Source organism: Trichomycterus rosablanca, chromosome 4 (genome assembly GCF_030014385.1).
Source record: "Trichomycterus rosablanca isolate fTriRos1 chromosome 4, fTriRos1.hap1, whole genome shotgun sequence".
Classification (NCBI taxonomy): domain Eukaryota; kingdom Metazoa; phylum Chordata; class Actinopteri; order Siluriformes; family Trichomycteridae; genus Trichomycterus; species Trichomycterus rosablanca.
In genome coordinates this window covers 22,037,356-22,059,490 of record NC_085991.1, presented here as the reverse complement: position 1 = coordinate 22,059,490, position 22,135 = coordinate 22,037,356, and the positions used below count along the sequence as shown (strand labels likewise).

The 22,135-nt window shown below is 39.9% G+C and overlaps 3 protein-coding genes across 3 annotated transcripts in view; all 3 read left to right on the top strand.

Moving 5' to 3' along the window:
• Positions 1 to 458: 458 nt before the first annotated feature.
• On the top strand, positions 459 to 11,037 carry LOC134311878 (neuropilin and tolloid-like protein 1). The gene is made up of 9 exons (XM_062993525.1): positions 459 to 483; positions 2,307 to 2,336; positions 2,886 to 3,020; positions 3,118 to 3,366; positions 5,381 to 5,422; positions 5,512 to 5,639; positions 7,897 to 8,125; positions 8,306 to 8,419; positions 10,448 to 11,037. Exons 1-9 carry the CDS (start codon positions 459 to 461, stop codon positions 10,963 to 10,965), a joined length of 1,470 nt encoding a protein of 489 aa, XP_062849595.1. The 3' UTR covers positions 10,966 to 11,037.
• A 2,086-nt stretch (positions 11,038 to 13,123) lies between these two features.
• atpsckmt (fATP synthase c subunit lysine N-methyltransferase) lies at positions 13,124 to 18,979 on the top strand. The gene is made up of 4 exons (XM_062993091.1): positions 13,124 to 13,611; positions 16,241 to 16,378; positions 16,703 to 16,753; positions 18,693 to 18,979. The coding sequence occupies exons 1-4, from the start codon at positions 13,339 to 13,341 to the stop codon at positions 18,900 to 18,902; spliced, it is 672 nt and encodes a 223-aa protein (XP_062849161.1). The 5' UTR covers positions 13,124 to 13,338; the 3' UTR covers positions 18,903 to 18,979.
• A 2,202-nt stretch (positions 18,980 to 21,181) lies between these two features.
• Positions 21,182 to 22,135, top strand: part of marchf6 (membrane-associated ring finger (C3HC4) 6) — a 41,982-nt gene continuing 41,028 nt past the window's right edge. Inside the window, exon 1 of the mRNA XM_062993962.1 lies at positions 21,182 to 21,344. Coding sequence (XP_062850032.1) covers positions 21,326 to 21,344 — 19 coding nt within the window. The 5' untranslated portion in view covers positions 21,182 to 21,325. The remainder of the gene's footprint in view (positions 21,345 to 22,135) is intronic.

The following is a 22,135-nucleotide window of genomic DNA, read 5'->3' as shown; positions in this document are numbered from 1 at the left end:
ACTGAAGTGCATGTGATTTTAACTGAAGTGCATGTGATTTTAACTGAAGTGCATGTGATTTTAATTAAAAGAAGAAAATTATTTTACTGAACTATTTTCTGAGTTCAAATATAATGCTGGGTAAGTGTCGTACCTTAGCGAAATATCCTATCATGTTACTTTCTTAGTTTGGATAATCTGTCTGGCAAATGCTTCGAAATGACCCTGTCTTATCCTAAATCTGAAGGGCAGCTGTTAATCCAGTGTGGATGCACACAGGTTTTTACTAAGACAGACGCGGTAGGATTATTTAGCTTTACTAACCTGCAGACGCTCTCCCAGTTTGTACCAGCAGAATGGGACTTTCAAATGTGTTTTTCATCTTGGAGACTTTGGAGAATTTGTTTAGGAAAACATTTTAGCATCAAACTGGTCGTTAAAGCTGGAGTTCTGTTAAGATATTTATTCTTTAGTGAAGCATGGACATTCGAACACTGCTGCTGGGTAAGTTGACATGAAAAACAGGCTAGTATGAGCTATTCTTGTATAGATTTTGATTGTTTTATTCGGATTTTAATGTCATATTTTACACTTTGGTTACATTCATGACAAAATAGGTAGTTACAGGTTACACGATTCTTCAGTTCAAGTTCAATGTTAAACACTGTCTTGGCCAACTTTGTATCTCCAATTCACCTAACTTGCATGTCTTTGAACTTTGGGAAGAAACCGAAGCTCCAGAAGGAAACCCACACAGACATGGGGAGAACATGCAAACTCCTGTGAAGCAACAACATTACCAGCCAAGCCACCATGCCGGCCTTCTTGTATACATAACAAATATAAATTGATTAATATTACTTTCTTAATAATTTAGAAATTTTATTGTTTATAGTAATTTCACACAACAAAACATGCTGCAAAGGATCATTGTGATCATCTGTAATAGAATGTCATGGTTTTCATATGGAAATCATTGATCATTTTCTGTGTAAAGTGACAGTGGATTATTACATTTTTCATGCCTTTCATATTTGGATCAATTTAGATATTGTTCAATAATACATTAATTAAATAATTCAATGATGTATGTGTGTTTTTACACTTGTGAATGGTAGCTATTACTGTAAAATAGACTGTCCTGCTTATTTACAAACTTATAAGTATATTTAATCAAAGTTATAATGTAAGCATTTAATGCATAATTTAACAGGTCTCTTTCCGTACAACACTTATATTGTTATATTGATATATTGTTTAAAATAAAACATTTATGGTTTTTAAAAAATCTTGTCACAAATATGTGGTCACTGCCGATACTTAAATATTTACTCGCTGACACATTTTTGTGGTCATTCTTTATTCCTGATCAGGGTTGCAGAAGGTCCAGCACCACCCAAACTTTTAAAAGGTGTTTATCTTTTGCAGAGTGACACAGAGGCACTGGAAAAAACATGCCAAACTCCTTACAGACTGTGGACCCATCTTGATGTGCAGCACAGCTACTAGTTTTTCCACATTTTGCCCAATGTTTTCTTGTGTATTAGCTACAAACCCAATAGAAAAGAAAGATGAGACAGTATAAAACATTCAAATTAAATCTGTGCTAGTGTTTTTCTTTTTAACAACATTCTTTAATCATTTCATAACTTAATACACAAATGATAAACTTGTAAAATCAATATTTTGTCTATTTTTTGCTTGTATACAACATTTTATTTGGCCAACAGTCCTAGGTCTCTGCAGTGGGCCATATATTTTCAATGGGAAACAGGTCTGGACTGCAGGCAGGCTACACTAGCATCTGTACTCTCTTTCTACAAAGTCATGCTGTTGTAATACATGATGTGTATGTACCCCTTAGTATTACAGTATGGTGCCATTACAGATGTAGTTATGAACAAACCCACCCCCATGCATACTTGAGCTGCACAGTTACACTGAATGAGCTACAGCTCATAAGTATGCGGTGCTGGCCCTCATCCTACTGTTTGGTGCCTATTGTGTCACACAGGAAATGTAAAAAATGGAAATTACCAATGTCTTAATTGAGTACAGACCGAAAAGGGCAAGGCCAGTGTCTAAAATTGTGCAAAGTTCCTTAAGATCCCTAAATTCTACTCTAAAAATGGATATGATACCCCTTAAATTATATTGGCATCTAAAATATACTGTTAATGCACTAATTTGTTCATTTGTTTGTCAATGTTGTTTTTGTTAACTATCAAGTGTTCAAGTATTACAGTTTAAGTGGATAAATCATTTTGTCCTTTTTTTTGAAGATTGCATGCAATGCCATTTCATTCCCGAGCGGCACAATGGCTAAGTGGGTAGCACTGTCGCTTCACAGCAAGAAGGTCCTGGGTTCGATCCCCAGGTGGTGCGGTCTGGGTCCTTTCTGTGTGGAGTTTGCATGTTCTCCCCGTGTCCGCGTGGGTTTCCTCTGGGAGCTCCGGTTTCCTCTCAAAGACATGCAAGTGAGGTGAATTGGAGATACTAAATTGTTCAAGACTGTGTTCGATATAACCTTGTGAACTGATGAATCTTGTGTAATGAGTAACTACCGTTCCTGTCATGAATGTAACCAAAGTGTAAAACATGATGTTAAAATCCTAACAAACAAAAAACGTTTCTGTCTTCGTTTAGTTGTAACAGTGCTCAGAGTTGAGTTTTCTGCAGCACAAAATGGATCAACAAAGATTGCAGGTAATCTAATCATGCCATAATCTACAGAATTTATTAGTTTCTTCTTTTCTGTAATGTAATAATGTGGTTTGATATTAAAAGACCAAAAGTGCCAGTAACTATTTTCCTCCAGTATTTTAATATGTACAAGCTTCATGTGTATTTATTCTTGTTTATTTCGTTAATACGTAATACAAATTTTTGGTTCACTTGTATCCAAGTTCAAAACAACTCAGGGGTGACACCAGTGGGTCTGTGTGGTGCCTGGATTAAAGAAGCTGATGGGGGATCATTTACATCTCCCAATTATCCTGAAAAATATCCTCCTGATAGAGAATGCACTTACATAATAGAAGGTGAGTTTATCAAATGCCTAGAAGTCTCTGTGCATGTCCGCTTGCTTGTTTTGATCCTTATAACATCACATTTTTGTTCTCTTCTTGTAATTTTTAGCATCACCACAACAATGCATTGACCTATACTTTGATGATAAGTATGCTATAGAGCCTTCCTGGGAGTGTAAATTCGACCACATTGAAGTTCGAGATGGGCCCTTTAGCTTTTCGCCCATTATCGGGCGATATTGTGGGCAGAAGAGTCCGGTGTACGTCAGGTCCAGTGGGAGATACCTTTGGATTAAATTTATTGCGGACAGTGAATTAGAGGCCATTGGTTTTTCTGCAAGATACAATTTCACTCAAGGTAAGAACAGACCTGCTTAAACATAGTTACTTAATCTATGAGTTTCAATTGGTGATTTGATTAATTTCCACATTCCAAAACACATCTAAACTGCCCAGAAGTGGCAAAATAAATTGATGCCTGGTCCTGGGTTTATTCCTGCCTGGCGCCCGACCCACTACAACCCTGACCAGGATAAAGTAGTTATTGTAAATAACTGATGAACTAATTGCTGAATTACCTAGCACTATGGCTCTGAAAGTCAGAAAATTACTTTTATATCTAAATAATATCTTAATATGATAATTCATATTAGCATCAAGTAAAGAACTGGAGCACCACAAATAGTGTACCATGGTAAAATACATCATCATATTCATTCTAATAATGTTTTCGCAATACAGAGGGCAGTATATTAATGTATCTGTTTATTTGCAATGTTTTCCAATTGTCTTCTTCTTGGTGTTATGCAAAGTTCACCCCAGTCCTACATGCATATGCTATAATACAACAAACAGCAATCAGCATTCGGAATAATCTGGGCCAAGCTGCGGCCGAGATAAGAAACCATGAGAGGATTAGTGATGATCCCCAGATGATTTTAGATTGAAACCTTACTTGACCTTTCCTGTTTGAGAATTTGGGAAAATTCAAGTTTACTTGCCACATAGTGTACAATTGTTTTTGAAACTAAACTAAGAAAAAAGTTAAGGTTTAGACGGAAACTACCTAACTGATCAGTTTGTCAATTGAACAAGTTTGTCTATGCAGGTCATATTACTTGTCTTGTTATGGGATAGGGCAACCTAATCTGTATGAAGCTGGTATGAGGATTAAAAATCATGATTTAGGACACAGTGCATACTTTTGTATTCTTCTTTAATCCTACACGTTATAGATTACATGCAAAAAAAAATAGATTGCACCAGTGTGTTGTTTTGAATGACCTCCAGTTAAACAATACTTTTATATTAAAAGATTTGGATAGTACTTGAATACTGTATTTAAGACCCTAAATATTTTTACATATTCAGATAAGTAAAAGCTTTTTTAATTACTGTATTAATATTCTATTTATGCATTTTCCTGAAGAGGGTTATACCTAATACACACCCCCTCTGACAAGTGTGTTGTAGTCAACCTCTTATTTTCACCTGCAAGAGACGGGTTCACACAGAGAGCAGTAATGTGTATGCTCCTGATTATTTCCCGTCGCTGTGCAGGCGCTGTCGATCAGCCAACAGAGGCCACAGCAGCAGCAGCAGCAATGAGGACTCCCTTTGGCCCTCCCACCCTCAGACACAGCTAATCATGTCTGTGTAGGCAGAGAGCTTGAGATCTCAGCAGTGATGGCTAGTGTGTTAGACTGCTGCGCCACCTTAGCATACTAAGCTATTCAAATTCATTTAAAATAGAACATTGAAATGAGAGAAAATGCTTGAAAATATGAACTGTAACACTAGTGATAGCACAGTGAATAACTGGAATACTATGAAGTACAGTTTGAGTTCGCAATGTACCGTATGTAACAATCTTCTGTTGCTCTTAATAGCTTTTAACTGTTAAGATAAATGTTATATTTACCATCTGTTCATAGTGTAACTGTTGCTACAGGCTTATCAAGTGACACCAGCGACACTAGTAAAAATATTATTATTTTGCCTAGCTAAAGCATAACTATTATAACTATTATGCTTAGCTAAAAAATGACCCATGTACAGTAAAACAGATTATTTATGCATTAATGTAAAACACTTTAGGTTAGTAGGTCTTAAAAAATTAATTCTACTTACAATTGGCTAGAAATAAGTCAAGAAAACGTGTCAGTATTAAATTCACTAGAGTTATAGGTAATGGAAAGCTTCAAACCCTTACTGTGTGGGGTTTAGGGTGAAATTTACCACACATATTAATAAATATTTACCAAAGAGTTTAAATACTAGCAACTTAGATCAAAGTAAGTTCAAATGCATAGTAATACTTTATAGAACTTTATTACAGTTTCAGCCTAACACCCAGCCTGTTGTCTTTTCAGACCCTGATTTTAAAGATGCAGAAACCCCTCTTTTACTGCCATGTGAGTTACATTATTCACCTGTAATGGCTGTAAATTAAAAAACAAAGTAGTTAACTAATTCTGCATTAAATGACGTTGTTTTCCTGCAGCATGTGAGTTTGAGATGAGTGGACCTGAGGGCATTGTTGAGTCTGTGATGGTAGAAAAAGAAGGCAAAGCTCTGAAGACAGAGGCTGTGGACTGCAGGTGGTTCATCAGAGCCCCATCTAACTCGAAGGTAAAACCCTGCCTGTTAGGCTCTGTGGCATCAGGGGAATGTACCATCTCTCCCTGACGCCACAGGCCTTACAGAGCAGAAACGAGCTGTGCCTTTAAGTACATGGCCAGCTCGTTAGGGCGAATGGGCTACACCTGTGCCTTCCCTTATTTAAGGGATAGGTGCAGAGCTGTAGCCGTCGCACCTTCTGCTCTTGTTGGCTGTTTCTTTTTTCTTTCTTTGAGTTTGTTTGACACTGCGGTGTCCTTTTATGTTTATTGTTTTTTTTATCTTTAGGTTGTGCCGCCGCACTGTGCCGCCGCCGCCGTGCCGCTGCCGCCAAGCTGCCGCCATAGTGCCGCAGCTGTCGTGCCGCCGCCGCCGCCTGGTGGCCGCTCTCAGGTCGCCGTCGGGCCGCTGCCGCCGAGCCGTCGAGCCGCCGTGCCGCCGCCACCTAGAGACCCCATGACTGCGCCCAGAGGAACGTGACCCCCTCCCAGCTACCGCTGGTGACAGCGTCACGTTCCGCCCTCTGGAGCGCAGGAGCAAATGGCCACTTCCCAGCCACCTTGGCTGGTGACAGCGCCTTTGTCATTAACTTTTGAAACCCGCAAATCGATCACACCCGGTAGCTGGCATGGCTCTAGCCAGCATTAGTTGCTGGAAAGCGCCATGCCACGCAGCTATTGTCGGTGTTACCCCCCCTTCTTCGGCCAACAGCGCGAGGTGGTCCATCTCGCGAACCCACTCTTTGCTTCAATAGCGCCGGGAGCGAGTCTGCCACTAGCGCCGCTGTGGCAGGCTGTTAAAGCTCCCGGTCGGGAGGCAAGAGTCCTGGGTTCGCGCCTCGCGCTTCCCCTTTTCTTTTGTATGCCTTTTTTTGTTCCTTTTCAGCCCTCGACGTCCGGCTGCCTTCGGGATTCCCCGAAGTGTTTTTTGTTATTGTTATTCCTTTTATTTTATGTATATTATGTTTATGATTTTGTAAATAAAAACCCTTTTTAGTTAAAACCTCCGCATCCCTGGGTCCTTCCTCCTCACATCATAACACTGCCTAGAGTAAATTGCTTTGCTTTGAATTTTTACAGTATCAAAGTCAACTTTAAAGAAAAAGAAAAAATAACACGATTATTTTAGTTTTTAAAAATACTATTTAAAAATAGTAAATGTTACAGCACTAAAAGTATGTGACCATATAGAAGCACTTTGTAGTTCTACAATCACTGACTGTAGTTCATCTGTTTCTCTGCATGCTTTGTTAGCCCCCTTTCATGCTGTTCTTCAATGGTCAACTCTCCTAGGACCACTACAGAGCAGGTATTATTTGGGTGGTGGATCATTCCCAGCACTGCAGTGACACACATGGTGGTGGTGTGTTAGTGTGTGTTGTGCTGGTGTGAGTGTATAAAACACAGCAGCATTGATGGAGTTTTTAAACACCTCACTGTCACTGCTGGACTGAGAATAGTCCACCAACCAAAAATATATCTAGCCAACAGCGCCCCGTGGACAGCGTCCTGTGACCACTGATGAAGGTCTTAAAGATGACCAACTCAAACAGCAGCCATAGATGAGTGATCGTCTCTTACATCTACAAGGTGGACCAAGGTAGGAGTGTCTAATAGAGAGGACAGTGAGTGGACACGGTATTTAAAAACTCCAGCAGCGCTGCTGTGTCTGATCCACTCATACCAGTACAACACACACTAACACACCACCACCATGTCATTGTCACTACAGTGCTGAGAATCATCCACCACCTAAATAATACCTGCTCTGTAGTGGTCCTGTGGGGGTCCTGACCTTAGAAGAACAGGGTGAAAGCAGGCTAAAAAGGTATGTAGAGAAACAGATGGACTACAGTCAGTAATTGTAGAACTACAAAGTGCTCCTATATGGTAAGTGGAGCTGATAAAATGGACAGTGAGTGTAGAAACAAGGCGGTGGTTTTAATGTTATGGCTGATCGGTGTATCTATATATATCCATTGTCAGTTATCATATCAGTTGTCACCTTAACAGCAGGTTAGTTTTTCATGTCAATTGTAAGAGCTGTAATTGTGTAAATGTCTGTGGAACAGTAACAGCTTAGATACAAGGTGATAGGCCACACTGGCTGATAGAACACAACTGCAGATGACTTCAGCTTGTAGTCTTAAAAAATTATGTCCTTGGTTGCAACTCTAGTTCCAGACCACCTATAAAAGCATCTATTGACTATGTTGTGATTGTTGTTGTAAACTGAATGATATAATCACATGTATGATGTGGCCCCTCAGATGTACCTGCGTTTTCTGGAGTATGAGATGCATAACTCCAACGAGTGTAAGCGCAACTTTGTGGCTGTGTATGAAGGCAGCAGCTCAGTCGAGCACCTGAAGAACAAGTTCTGCAGCACTGTGGCCAACGATGTCATGTTGCTCTCGTCTGTGGGAGTAATCCGCATGTGGGCTGATGAGGGCAGCCGCAGGAGTCGCTTCCGTATTCTCTTTACCACCTTCCAAGAACGTGAGCCAGATCTTTGTGTATACTGTTAACCTATAATTTTCTCTCATGTTCTTTATGTGGACAGTTCAAGACTGAATATGTACTTCCTATTTAGCTATTTATTAACTGATAGCTATTATGAACATGATCATAAATATTATATCATCAGAACTGACATTAATCCTCTTTTATGTTCTTTAGCTCCGTGTGAGGAGGATACTTTCTTTTGCCACAGCAACATGTGCATTAATCAAACTTTAGTGTGCAATGGGATTCAGAACTGTGTCTATCCTTGGGATGAGAATGGCTGCAAAGGTACGCTATCCAGTTATGATCAGAAATATATCTAAGTCTTAATAGAAAATACTGTATTAATATTACAGGCTTCTTTTAAATGTTTGTTTGTTTGTTTTATTAGGATTTTAACGTCATGTTTTACACTACAGGCTTCTTTTAAATGTGATAATGTGAACTACTCCTTTCAGTGATGCTGATGCAGAGGCCCAGGCGAGAATAGTTAACGTGAAAGTGTAGCCAAAAATTACATTAAAACTATTTCCACCTTGGCCAAATGTAGTTTATCAGCTTAAAATGTTCGCTGTCCTAAGTGCGCCTCTTGAGATTTGCACCAGAGCCACAATGTCAGTTAACTAATGGTTTTAATAGTAATTCTTTTGAATTTGTACTACATAATAAATAGAAACCATTTGGCTAAATAGTTTAATTTAATAGCAGAAGAAGATAAGCTTGATACTTGCATCGAGTGATGAGGATGAATGTAACTCAAGATGACTGTTGCTACTGTTAGCTGCTTGTGTACACTGTAGATGTGGATGTTGGGAGTTAGCTGTAGCTTTTTCTAACTAAATGAGTGCAACAACTTCTGATAAAACAACTTTTTCCTTGGTCATATATCTACACACAGCAAAGTAGAATTTTAATGAATAGTGCAAATGTTATTCACTATAATGTCATTTAACTTTCTGGCATGCTCCCCTAATTTTCTGTTAGTGATTATGATTCATTATAGCTGGTAAATTCTTTTTGTTTATATAAAAATGAGGCGTTGCAGTGGATTAGTGGGTAGCACTGTCGCCTCACAGCAAGAAGGTTCTGGGTTTGATTTACAGGTGATGCGGTCTGGGTCCTTTCTGTGTGGAGTTTGCATGTTCTCCTTGTGTCTGTGTGGGTTTTCTCCTGGTGCTTCGGTTTCCTTCCACAGTCCACAGACATGCAGTCAGGTTAATTGGAGATACTAAAATTGCCCTAAGTATAAGAGTGTAAATGTGTGCGTGTGTGTGTGTGTGTGTGTGTGTGTGTGTGTGTGTAAGAGAGAGAGAGAGAGTATGTGTGAGTATGTGCGTGTGTTTGCCCTGTGGTGGACTGGCGACCTTTTCAGGGTGTTTCCTGTCTTTCATCCAGTGGAGTGGACCCACCGCGACCCTGAATAAGATAAGTGGTAACAAAACAGACAGTGAGTAAATATATATATTGGGCTGTGTACTGTGGTCTTATGCCAAGGTCTGGTTAAAAAAATCACCTAATCTTGGCATAAAATTGTCCACCTACCAGATATAATCAAAGCTGCTGGAAAATATTCATTGGTACTTTTTACATTTTTTTAAATGCATTTTCTCCCCATTTTCCTCCTGATTTAGCACACTCAATTTGTCTTCCGCTGCTGAGAGATACCAGATTGCATTCAAGGAGAGCACGTCATTGTAGACGCCTCCTCTGACACGTGTACAGCCCTCCTCTTCTCTCCCATGCACTCTGCACAGGCGTCTCTTCCGCTAATCAGGGTCCTTACACAGCGTATGAAGACCGAGGAGTTCAGAAACTCGGTGCTGGTGTGCTAGTGCAATATCCCGCTGCGCCACCTGGGCGCACCTCATTGGTACTTTTTAATGGGTGCTGTCAGAGTACTTTACAGTAATGTATTTTGTAGATTATTTAATTTAAATTAAACCCCATTTCCATATAAGTTGGGACATTTTGTAAAATGCATTAAAATCAAGAATCTGTGATTTATTCTTTTGATCCTTTATTTAACTGACAAACGTAAATGACTTTTAATGTTTTGGCTGATTATCTTGAAAAAACTCTTAATCCAGGATTGCAAATAATTTAGGTCTTTCACCATCTACCATACATAATATCATGAAAAGGTTTGTAGATACTGAGAATCCTCAAAAACCCTAAACAAATAGCAACCATAACAAAAAACATCTTTCGTATCATAGATTCACTGGGTGAAACTAATTAAAGACTTTATATACATTAGGCCGTGGGCTCTTTTCTGTGACATTTGTTTTTTACCCGCACCCCCTTGTCTTTACCCAGAGAAACGGAAAACCACCATTTTGGACAGCCTGGACCAAACCAACATGACTATAATTGGGGTGACATGTGGGATAGTGCTCATCTTGCTAACCGTGTCGATCATAATCCAGGTCAAGCAGCCGCGTAAGAAGTACATAGTGAGAAGGGATGACTTTGATCCAGAGCTTCTGCGTGAAGCGCTTGCGCCTCCACACTATGAGCTGTGCGCTCTCAGACGAGAGCCGTCGACTGAGGATTTCTCTGGCCTGCGCCGCTCTTCCTCCAAGTGTGTTCACGGTCACCACTGTGGCTCTCAGGCATCCAGTGCCCGCGGCAGTCGCAGTGATCTGAGTCTGGGTCTTCTTGCTGAGACAGCCAGCACCCCGCGCAGGAGCATGGTAATGCTCAGGCACAGCCACTCTCTAGAGGATGATGAGGTGTGTGAGCTGGACGATGAGCTGGAGGGTGGGAACATGATCAGTCACATGGGAGTGGAGATGGACAGGAATATGCACCAAAATATGTGCAACGATTTCTGAGGTACCAGTATCAGTTATGAGTTTAAACATGTAATGTCTCCTGAAATATGCAAAAATAATAAAATAAATAAATAAGTGAAAAACAGCATTGTTTTGATGACTGGTTAAGAATTATTGCCAAATAAACATATAACTGTTACCAGGATTTTTATTGCCAGGTTCCAAACAATGGTTAGCACTTACTGCTGTTTGGCTGGTCAGTTTTTATGTACTAATTTTATTCATTCATTTATCCTAAGTAACCTTCCTATTCTGCTCAGGGTCACAGTGGGTCCAGTACAGAGCTTATACACAGGGCAGTTGTAGCCTAGTGGTTAAGGAACTGAAGGTACAGGTTGCCACTGTTGGGCCCTTGAGCAAGGCCTTTAACCCTCAATTGCTTAGATTGTATACTGCCACAACTGTAAGTTGGATAAAAGCGTCTGCTAAATGCAGAAAATGTAAATGTAATACACTCACTACATTTAATCCCTCAATTACACCAAGAGGCAATTTAGTGGCATATTCTGGTGGAAGGAAGCCAGAGTACATGAATACAATTAATTGATAATGAATAAACCTTAACAATTTAATGTCAGCATTGTTTATAATATAACATGCAACATTATTTATCATTATTTAACTTTTACAATGATCTGGTGACAATGTTGTTAATTGCAACATTTGATTTTGGGAAAACATGAGACTTGTAGCACACAGAGATTTCAACAATAAAAACCACACCAATTCTTAAGTTCAGCATCTCTTGAGTAACAGTTGTGCACACTTTAGGGGGTGTTTGCTTTAAAACATTAGGCATTGCAGTTATAATATATTGGTTATTTAGTAGTAGCAACTGTCGGATCAGAATTTTATGATCTACTTTTTGTCAGCTTAGTCTCTTAAAACGACTTTACATATTTCATGCATATCTGATGAATGTCTTGATGCATGCTCAATAATCCAGGGACACAAATCCACAAAGTTGAATCAGTTCATCTGGACACAAGTTTGTCATAGAGATACACTGATCAGCCATAACATTAAAACCACCTCCTTGTTTCTACGCTCACTGTCCATTTTATAATCTCCACTTACCATATAGAAGCACTTTGTAGTTCTACAATTACTGACTGTAGTCCATCTATTTATCTTCATACTTTTTAGCCTGCTTTCACCCTGTTCTTCAATGGTCAGGACCCCCACAGGACCACCACAGAGCAGATATTATTTAGGTGGTGGATGATTCTCTGTGTTAGTGTGTGTTGTGCTGGTATGAGTGGATCAGTCACAGCAATGCTGCTGGAGTTTTTAAATACCGTGTCCACTCACTGTCCACTTTATTAGACACTCCTACCTTGGTTCACCTTGTAGATGTAAAGTCAGAGACGATCGCTCATCTATTGCTGCTGTTTGAGTTGGTCATCTTCTAGACCTTCATCACAGGACGCTGCCCCTGGGGCGCTGTTGGCTGGATATTTTTGGTTGGTGGACTATTCTCAGACCAGCAGTGACAGTGAGGTGTTTAAAAACTTCATCAGCGCTGCTGTGTCTTATCCACTGATACCAGCACAACACACACTAACACACCACCACCATGTCAGTGTCACTGCAGTGCTGAGAATGATCCACCACCTAAATAATACCTGCTCTGTAGTGGTCCTGGGAGAGTCCTGACCATTGAAGAACAGCATGAAAGGGGGCTAACAAAGCATGCAGAGAAATAGAAGGACTACAGTCAGTAACTGTAGAACTACAAAGTGCTTCTATATAGTAAGTGGAGCTGATAAAATGGCGAGTGAGTGTAGAAACAAGGAGGTGGTTTTAATGATATGGCTGATCGATGTATTTATAAACGCAAAGTGATTTGGTTCCCCCTTCTGGTTGACACATGTCATTGACATGTCATTTAAAAATGTAGATCAGAGTGGAGAGTGAGACTTAAAGAATATTTGGTGAAAAGTTTACTATGTAAACGTAAATGTAAATAAATGCAATGTTTGCATCAAAATGGTGTTTAAATTAAATTAAACTGCAATCATCCTCACGAGATTCATCTGTCGGCGTTTTAGTGCGGAACTAATGACAATCCTGAGCTGTACCATATCGGAAGACAATACAGATGCACACGCTAAAGGATGTTACATATGATTAGTTCATGACTGAGATAAATTATCATTATTCGTGAAACTGTTATTAACTAAATTAGAACAGTAAAATCTACCGGCAGTGGTAATAACAGGCCAATAGTAAACTGTTGCACGAGGTGACAGGCTTGAGTTTAGTTAGCTCTGTGCTATCTATGTAGGTGCATTAGGGTAAGTTAAAAGTACCAGCCTAGTGCACTAAACAGTGAGTGATGAAGGATTGAGCTACAGACTAAAGTCATTTACCATGTCTGATTTTAAAATAGAGCTACAACAAAGCTCAGATGTACAAGTCCAGAGTAGCAGCATTAAGAGACGTGTAGGAGTGATAGTGACATGTGCACTGGGAGGATCATTAGTAGCTTTATATGCTGTTGCTGCACCGTTCGTTGCTCCAGCATTGAGGAAAATCTGTCTGCCATTCGTCCCCGCCACCAGCACTCAGGTCAACAATGTCCTCAGCGTGTTAAAAGCAAGATCAGGGAGCCTGGTGGACATTGGAAGCGGTGATGGACGAATAGTAAGTCATTTCTAATTGTCCTGTTTTAAAGTATGCTTAATTTCATAATGGAAGTTGGTGTGATTGGTTTTCTAGAGTCCATCTTTCCTGACCAATGCTCACCTGTAAGTCAAGTTAAGTCAACTTTATTTATATAGCGCTTTTTACATTAGACATTGTCTCAAAGCAACTTTACGGAATCCAGGACCAACAGACCAAAACCCCTGTTGAGCAAGCCGAGGGCGACAGTGGCAAGGAAAAACTCCCTTAAATATACAGGAAGAAACCTTGAGAGGAACCAGACTCAGCAGGGACCCATCCTTCTTGGGTCTGGAGGATAATTTAAATAAATAGGGTTTACACAAATCATACATACACAAATTAAAATGAACTAAAAGTTATAACTAGCAATAATAATTGAAGTTATTATTCAGTCCAGTCTGTGATTGGCACGGCAGTCTCGACTTCATTTCTTAACCTCGGGTGGGTAAACAGGTTTCCATCAGAACCACCTTGGGGTAAAACAACAGAAACTGTAGTTTAAAATGTAAAATGCGAGTTGAGTAAAATATCAGTTTTACAGAGAGTTTTAGACTCCGGCACCCCTAATTATTACAGCATAACTAAAAGGGAGAGCGAGCGGGTAACAAGGTCATGAAGGCTTTCACAGGACATCAGCGCCCACCTCTCCTACCCAAACCTGAGTGATCGGACACAAACACAAGCATCACATCAAAAAAGAACATCACATTAAAAAATATGGAACAATTAGTAGAACTTGTTCCGTTTGTTGCTGTAACAAGTCTCTCTTTAATGCCTTCCAGACTGAGGGCACCAGGAAAGATGAATACAATGATCAATATAGCTTATATTTTCCAACAAATAAAATTAAAATTAAATTAATAAGCTACCTTGCAGCAACTCATGCATGCTTACATTTATGTGGGCTTATGTCTTAGTTTGCAAACTTATACTGTACAGTATAGTGTAGTACTAAAACAATTAGTGGTGAAATAATTAGTAGAGTAGCATGCAGCTCAAGATGAAGTATGATATACATCGACCAGGCATAACACCACTGACAGGTGAAGTGAATAACACTGATTATCTCTTCATCACGGCACCTGTTAGTGGGTGGGGTATATTAGGCAGCAAGTGAAAATTTTATCCTCAAAGGAACAGAGTAAACCGACGACAGGGTCATGGGCAGCCAAGGTTCATTGATGCACGTGGGGAGCGAAGGCTGGCCCGTGTGGTCTGATCCAACAGACGAGCTACTGTAGCTCAAATTGCTGAAGAAGTTAATGCTGGTTCTAACAGAAAAGTGTCAGAATACACAGTGCATCGCAGTTTGTTGCGTATGGGGCTGCATAGCCGCAGATCAGTCAGGGTGCCTATGCTGACCCCTGTTCAACGCCGAAAGCGCCAACAATGGACACGTGAGCATTGGAACTGGACTACGGAGCAATGGAAGAAGGTGGCCTGGTCTGATGAATCACGTTTTCTTTTACATCACGTGGATGGCCGGGTGCGTGTGCGTCACTTACCTGGGGAACACATGGCACCAGGATGCACTATGGGAAGAAGGTAAGCTGGCAGAGGCATTGTGATGCTTTTGGGCAATGTTCTGCTGGGAAACCTTGAGTCCTGCCATCCAAGTGGATGTTACTTTGACACGTATCACCTACCTAAGCATTGTTGCAGACCATGTACACCCTTTCATGGAAACGCTATTCCCTGATGGCTGTGGCCTCTTTCAGCAGGATAATGCGCCCTGCCACAAAGCAAAAATGGTTCAGGAATGGTTTGAGGAGCACAACAATGAGAACAAACAATTTGAGGTGTTGACTTGGCCTCCAAATTCCTCAGATCTCAATTCAATCAAGCATCTGTGGGATTTGCTGGACAAACAAGTCAGATCCATGGAGGCCCCACCTCACAACTTACAGGAGTTAAAGGATCTGCTGCTAACATCTAGGTGCCAGATACAACAGCACACCTTCAGGGGGTCTAGTGGAGTCCATGCCTCGATGGGTCAGGGCTGTTTTGGCAGCAAAAGGGGGACCAACACAATATGATTGATTTGTACTAGACTCTGATTGGTTATCAGCATATAATTTTGCTTCTCATTTGCATAAGGTTAAACTTTCCTCAACTTTGTTGTATCACCTCACCCACCCTGCATTGCCAAGTTTCTTATATTGATTAGGGTTGCAGGTAGCCTGCAAGAAAACACTGGTTGTAAGACAGTAATACACCCTGGCAAAGTATCAGTCTGTTGCACATCATCAGTTAATTACCCATTCACTCTCATACCAAGGAGCAATTCAGATCAACCAATTCTCCTTTCTGCATGTTTTTGAAAGATAGGCAGAAACTAGGCATGAAGAATTGGTGAACATGTAAAACTGGGACCAGAAATGAACCCAGGACCCAGTGTTGCCATGTTTAGCCAACCTACCATCTGCTCCACTGTGCTGCCCTCACAACTGTTTCAACTTCAAACTAATGTTCATTATCTTTATTTTTAGTTCAAATAAAATTAACAGGAAAAGAAAGTTCTTTTGCAGTAGGTTAGAAATTTCTTGTTGTCGTTTAATTTTTCAACACAAATTTTTTCAGCCCTTACACTTATTATATGTGCCCACAGGTTATAGCTGCAGCAAAGGAGGGTTTTCGGGCAGTTGGCTTTGAGCTGAATCCATGGTTGGTGTGGTACTCCCGTTACAAAGCATGGACACAAGGAGTTAATCAGCGCACCTCTTTTCACATATCTGATCTTTGGAAGGTAGGAAATTTATTGAATGCAGTGCACATCCAGTTGCAATTGATGCTCTTATATTTTATTATATTATAAAATAATTCCCATTTCTGGAAAACACAAGATTTCAGCTATGTTATGGCTTATCGTCAGATGCTAATACATTTCAATATCAAAAACACATGACTACAACAATGAGTGCAGGTTGAATGTAAGACTTAAGTAAGAGTTACTTTATTTTATGTCTACTATCAGTTAGAATGTTACAGTTAATTAAATGTAAGATTTTAGAAATGTTTTAAGACCTTCAAAAAGTAACTGCTTTTATTAACATCTCACTCTCTCTCGTAGGTCAACTTTTCACAGTATTCTAATGTAGTAATATTTGGAGTTCCACAAATGGTAAGATTTATCAACTTTTTGTGTGTCGTTCAGCATTTTACTATATTCAAAATAAAAATGTTTGTTTGTAATCATCTTAAAACCTGAAGCTCTAAAACTGCAAAAACAGTGCTTTAACATTTTTGACCGTTATCTATAATATACCAAAAAGGTGAATTGATTTAAAAAAATGTTTGTAAAAACAAAAGCTGTTTTTAAAGATAAATAAAAGACCTGCTATTCTGCCCCAATAAATGTTTGTGCACAATTATACACTGATCAGCCATAACATTAAAACCACCTCCTTGTTTCTACACTCACTGTCTATTTTATCAGCTCCACTTACCATATAGAAGCACTTTGAAGTTCTACATTTACTGACTGTAGTCCATCTATTTCTCTACACACTTTTTTGCCTGCTTTTGTCCTGTTCTTCAATGGTCAGGACCACCACAGAGCAGGTATTATTTAGGTGGTGGGTCATTCTCAGCACTGCAGTGATAATGACATGACATGGTGGTGGTGTGTTAGTGTGTGTTTGAGTGGATCAGACACAGCAGCGCTGCTGGAGTTTTTAAATACTGTGTCCACCCACTGTCCACTCTATTAGACACTCCTACCTAGTTGGTTCACCTTGTAGTTGTAAAGTCAAAGATGATCACTCATCTATTGCTGCTGTTTGAGTTGGTCATCTGTAAGACCTTCATCAGTGGTCACAGGACGCTGCCGACGGTGATCTGTTGGCTGGATATTTTTGGTTGGTGGACTATTCTCAGTCCAGCAGTGACAGTGAGGTGTTTAAAAACATCCATCAGTGCTGCTGTGTCTTATCCACTCATACTAGCACAACACACACTAACACACCACCACCATGTCAGTGTCACTGCAGTGCTGAGAATGATCCACCAGCCAAATAATACCTACTCTGTGGTGGTCCTGTGAGGGTCCTGACCATTTAAGAACTGCATGAAAGGGGGCTAACAAAGCATGCAGAGAAACAGATGGACTACAGTCAGTAATTGTAGAACTACAAAGTGCTTCTATATGGTAAGTGGAGCTGATAAAATGGACAGTGAGTGTAGAAACAAGGAGGTGGTTTTAATGCTATGGCTGATCGGTGTATATACTTAATGTTTTCTAATTGTGTTTGTTTCTTGAGCAGTGTGCATTCTTGTACTGATTATACACTGATATTTTTAACCTTTACCCATTCAATAAAATGTTTACGCTCACCTACAGAGTTATCAGATTTATCTAATGGCAGTTTATAGATAGCTACAGGGAGGACACACTTCCTGGTTATTCATCGGTGTGGGCCAGCAGCAATAACTTATGGATAAATAGGTAGGGAATTCCCCCATGGCCGAAAGATTGCATTCCAATAAGATAGGAAAAGGTTAAACCAGTTTAATTATTCTTACTTGTTTTGGGCTCCTCAGGAGGAAATACTGTTTGGTATTATTAGTACCTTCTAGTCTGTGTTTTACTGTAATCATGTACTGTGTTTTGGAGACCAGTAATTGTTGTTTCATATTACTTTGGGTAAGTACAAACCCTGTACTGCACCGTATCCAGCATGTGGCTAAGCTGTGCATGTTACACACAGTTTAATTCCACTACATCAGTTCTCAGTAAAATAAAATATGACATAACTGGACAATGCAGATTTAAATCTCTTCTTAAAACGTTTTTGTTTACTCAACACTTTCATTCTCGTGTTTTTATTTGATTGTTGTTCTTGACTGTAACTACTATGTGAAGCGTCCTTGGGTATTATGAAAGGTGCTATATAAGTTGAATGTATTATTATTACATTTGTGAAAGGCTGCACTAATTTCATGTGCTATGTGAAGCTAAATAGAACCTGTCCACTGTGACACTGTACCAAAGTCAGACATACAGACCAAGACTGAACCAAGTGTAATTACAGTGATTGTGTGTGTAATGATCCTCTCTGTAGATGGAGCAGCTGGAGGGCAAACTACAGGCAGAGCTTCAGTCGTCAGCCAGAGTGGTTGCGTGCCGTTTTCCCTTCCCCACGTGGACTCCTGATCATGTAGCTGGAGAGGGAATAGACACTGTATGGGTGTACGATGGCAAGACATTCAAATCTCACAAAACCACAGGAGAGCTGCTGAATGCCACTGAAGTGAACAAGGAGCATGAATGATAGTTAGAAAGCTATTAAATTAAACAGACTGAATGGATGTTTATACATGTATTTATAATAAACCAATGCATACTTAATGCTTTCTGCTTATATTTTTAACACCTCACTACACAGTTAAACACAGGTTCTCTATGTACATTGCAACTGTTGCTACACTGAATAGAGAATATAATAAAAAAAAAAAAGATAAAAGTATTGCAAAAAAGAATCGAACTGCTTTGTAAAGTCTTTTTATATGATCATATATTACAATATTGATGCTTGTATTTGTAGACCTGTAGAGGGTTTTGGCACAGCCATATAATTCATGAGACAGTTTGCATATTTGAAAACTTTGAGCCAGCATGCAGACCAATATTCAAAAATAATATGTTCATGTTTATGTGTGTGTACAGTGCTGTGGAAAGGTATTTGCCCCCTCCTGATTTTTTCTGTTTTACATGTGTTGCACATACAGTACGTTCTACATCAAACTACTTTTAATATTAGACAAAAATAACCTAATGATTTTTATAAAAGATTTTATTTATTGAATGAAAATGCTGTTTAGCCCTACCTGGCCCTATGTAGAAAAAGTAATCACCCACTTAGCTACTAAATCAACTAGTTAACCAAATTCTTGTTAGGTTATATTACTGAAATATTTTGTTTTTTAATGCAGTGCTTTTTGGGGGGATCAAAGGTCAAGGCCATTCAACATTGGTTTTCAGTGTTGCCCTTTGTGCATAGAAATTTTTGTGGCAGACCACGGAAAAAAACAGGCCGGGGTCACCGAGTGCTAAGGGGCATAGTGCACAACAACTAGGCACTCAGAGCTTCATGGTTTCCATGGTAGAGCAGCTGTGTGGAAGCCGTACATCACCAAGCACAATGCCAAATGTCGAAGGAGTGGTGTAAAGCAGGCTGTTACTAGACTCTGGAGCAGTTGAAATGTGTTTTGCTAAGTGACAAATCACACTTCACTACGTGGCAGTCTCATGGATGAGCCTGAATTTGATGAATGCCATGAGAATGTTATCTGCCGGGCTGCATTGTTCCGACTGTAAAGTTTGGTGGAGGAGGGATATTGCTATGGGGTTGTTTTTCAGAGGTTGGTTTAGACCCCCTTAGTTCCAGTGAGGGGAAATCTCACTGATTTAGCATACCAAATATTTTGGACAATTGTATGCTTCCAACTTTGTGGGAACAGTTTGGGTAAGGCATTTTGTCTTCTAACATGACATGACTGCCCCATTGCACAAAGCAAAGTCCATAAAGTATGGTGTGAACAATCTTGACCTACACAGAGCCTTGACCTAGAATAGAAATTGCAAGTCATGTCCTCTCATCCCACATCAGTGTCTGGCCTCACAAATGCTCTTCTAAGCGAATGGGCAAAACTTCCCACTGTTATAGCTGCAAAGGGAAGACTCCATATTAACTCTGTAGATAAAATGTGTAGGTGCCAAGAGAGAGAAGGCCCAGTCCAATATTGTTAATATATTGTTGATAAGCGGTTCAAACTTCACCCTGGTCTTAGTCTGTAAAGAAAACTGGTAAACATGCAAAAGGTTGGTTAGGAGCTCTTAATTGCCCCTAAATGTGAGTGGTGCTCTACAACGGGGGTTTGGGCGGCACGGTGGCTAAGTGGGTAGCACTGTCGCCTCACAGCAAGAAGGTCCTGAGTTCGATCCCCAGGTGGGGCGGTCCGGGTCCTTTCTGTGTGGAGTTTGCATGTTCTCCCCGTGTCTGCGTGGGTTTCCTCCGGGTGCTCCAGTTTCCTCCCACAGTCCAAAGACATGCAGGTGAGGTGAATTGGAGATACAAAATTGTCCAAGACTGTGTTCGATATAACCTTGTTAACTGATAAACCTTGTGTAATGAGTAACTACTGTGTCTGTCATGAATGTAACCAAAGTGTGTAAACATGACAGTAAAATCCTAATAAAAAAAAAAAAAAATAAATAAAAATAAATAAAAAAAACGACGGGGCTCTGTCAAATGTCTCCCTGCTTAGCACCAGGTATTTGGGATCGACTGCGACCCTAATCAGAATAAAATGGACGAACACACTGTCTTTTTAATGTGTGTGTGGGTGTCCACATGCGTTTAAATAGGTTTAAGATACGAAACGCCATATTTCCTGTGTCCCGTGTTATATTAAAATGTGTTATTGTTGTAACGTGTTACCTGTAGAGGCCGCTACTCGGATTTGATTCACAGATTATGTGTAGCTGGGTGATGGAAGCAAAATAGGAAGCCTGACGTCTTGCTGAACAGTTTTTTGTCTGAGGGCTGCGACACCGAAACAACCAGGAGTTCCAGTTTTGAAATGTTTCTTTAGTTTAAATGTTAGCTTTTAGCTGAGATTCACTGCCATCACTTGACACTGCTATTATGTGTTGACTGTAGCCAGAACAGTGCGTCACGGCTCGAGCTACAAGATGGACACTGCAGAAGAAGGTAAACTAAAATAACACCTAATGGCTTTTAATGTGTGTCGAAAACGCGAGAACGTCAATACTAGTTAATGTTCACTTCATATGTGCTTTACATTTTGTTCAGCATTAGAATGCAATACAGAACCTAACCGTAGCTGTTAGGAACCAGTGTGCGTTGTTTTACCTAGCATGTTACCTAGCTAGCTTTTAAGTTGGACTGCTCTGTGTGGCCCTCTTGTATGAAGCTTTTAGCTAGCTGGCTAAGTAGTGTTGTTGTTGGGCAGGTTTATGTGTAAACCTGTCATTACGTTTGTACTTGGTAGTATACTATAACCTAATACTTAATATTGATAGTGGAAGAATGGTAGCGGTTAGCCGAAGAGCTAACATGCGGAGGTTTTGAGACAGCATTCTGTAGGCTTCTAAAACAAGCAGCCGTCCATTTGTTTACTTTAGTAAATTAGTTCGACATTTGAGGGAACACGTATATCACCAGATTTGGTTCTGCCAACTGCCAATAAATCATTAGAGCTACAGTATGCAGGGTTACAAATGTGTTCAATAATTTTGTCTACAATGTCTTGCAGTGTAAATAACAATAGTTGTAATAGTCGCAGTGTTTAATACAATGCACTTAACATTTAGCATTAATTTGTACTTAAATTATATTTGTCAGGTTGCAAATGTGGTGCAGTTAATAGATTGTGTCGATACTCTTCTCCTGTCAGTGTGTGTGAGGAGTTTCACATGTTCTTTGCATTATATTCCTCAAGAAGGTCTGGTTTCCTCCCATATTCCAAAGACATGCAGTAG

What these genes read in the sequence shown, in the direction of transcription:
- atpsckmt (XM_062993091.1), top strand. Translation starts at nt 13,339, where the DNA reads ATGTCTGATTTTAAAATAGAGCTACAACAAAGCTCAGATGTACAAGTC. An exon ending in GAAGCGGTGATGGACGAATA is followed by an intron (nt 13,612 to 16,240) that starts GTAAGTCATTTC and finishes ATGTGCCCACAG; the next exon opens with GTTATAGCTGCAGCAAAGGA. An exon ending in ACATATCTGATCTTTGGAAG is followed by an intron (nt 16,379 to 16,702) that starts GTAGGAAATTTA and finishes TCTCTCTCGTAG; the next exon opens with GTCAACTTTTCACAGTATTC.
- LOC134311878 (XM_062993525.1), top strand. Translation starts at nt 459, where the DNA reads ATGGACATTCGAACACTGCTGCTGG. An exon ending in ATGCACTTACATAATAGAAG is followed by an intron (nt 3,021 to 3,117) that starts GTGAGTTTATCA and finishes TGTAATTTTTAG; the next exon opens with CATCACCACAACAATGCATT. An exon ending in GAGCCCCATCTAACTCGAAG is followed by an intron (nt 5,640 to 7,896) that starts GTAAAACCCTGC and finishes GTGGCCCCTCAG; the next exon opens with ATGTACCTGCGTTTTCTGGA.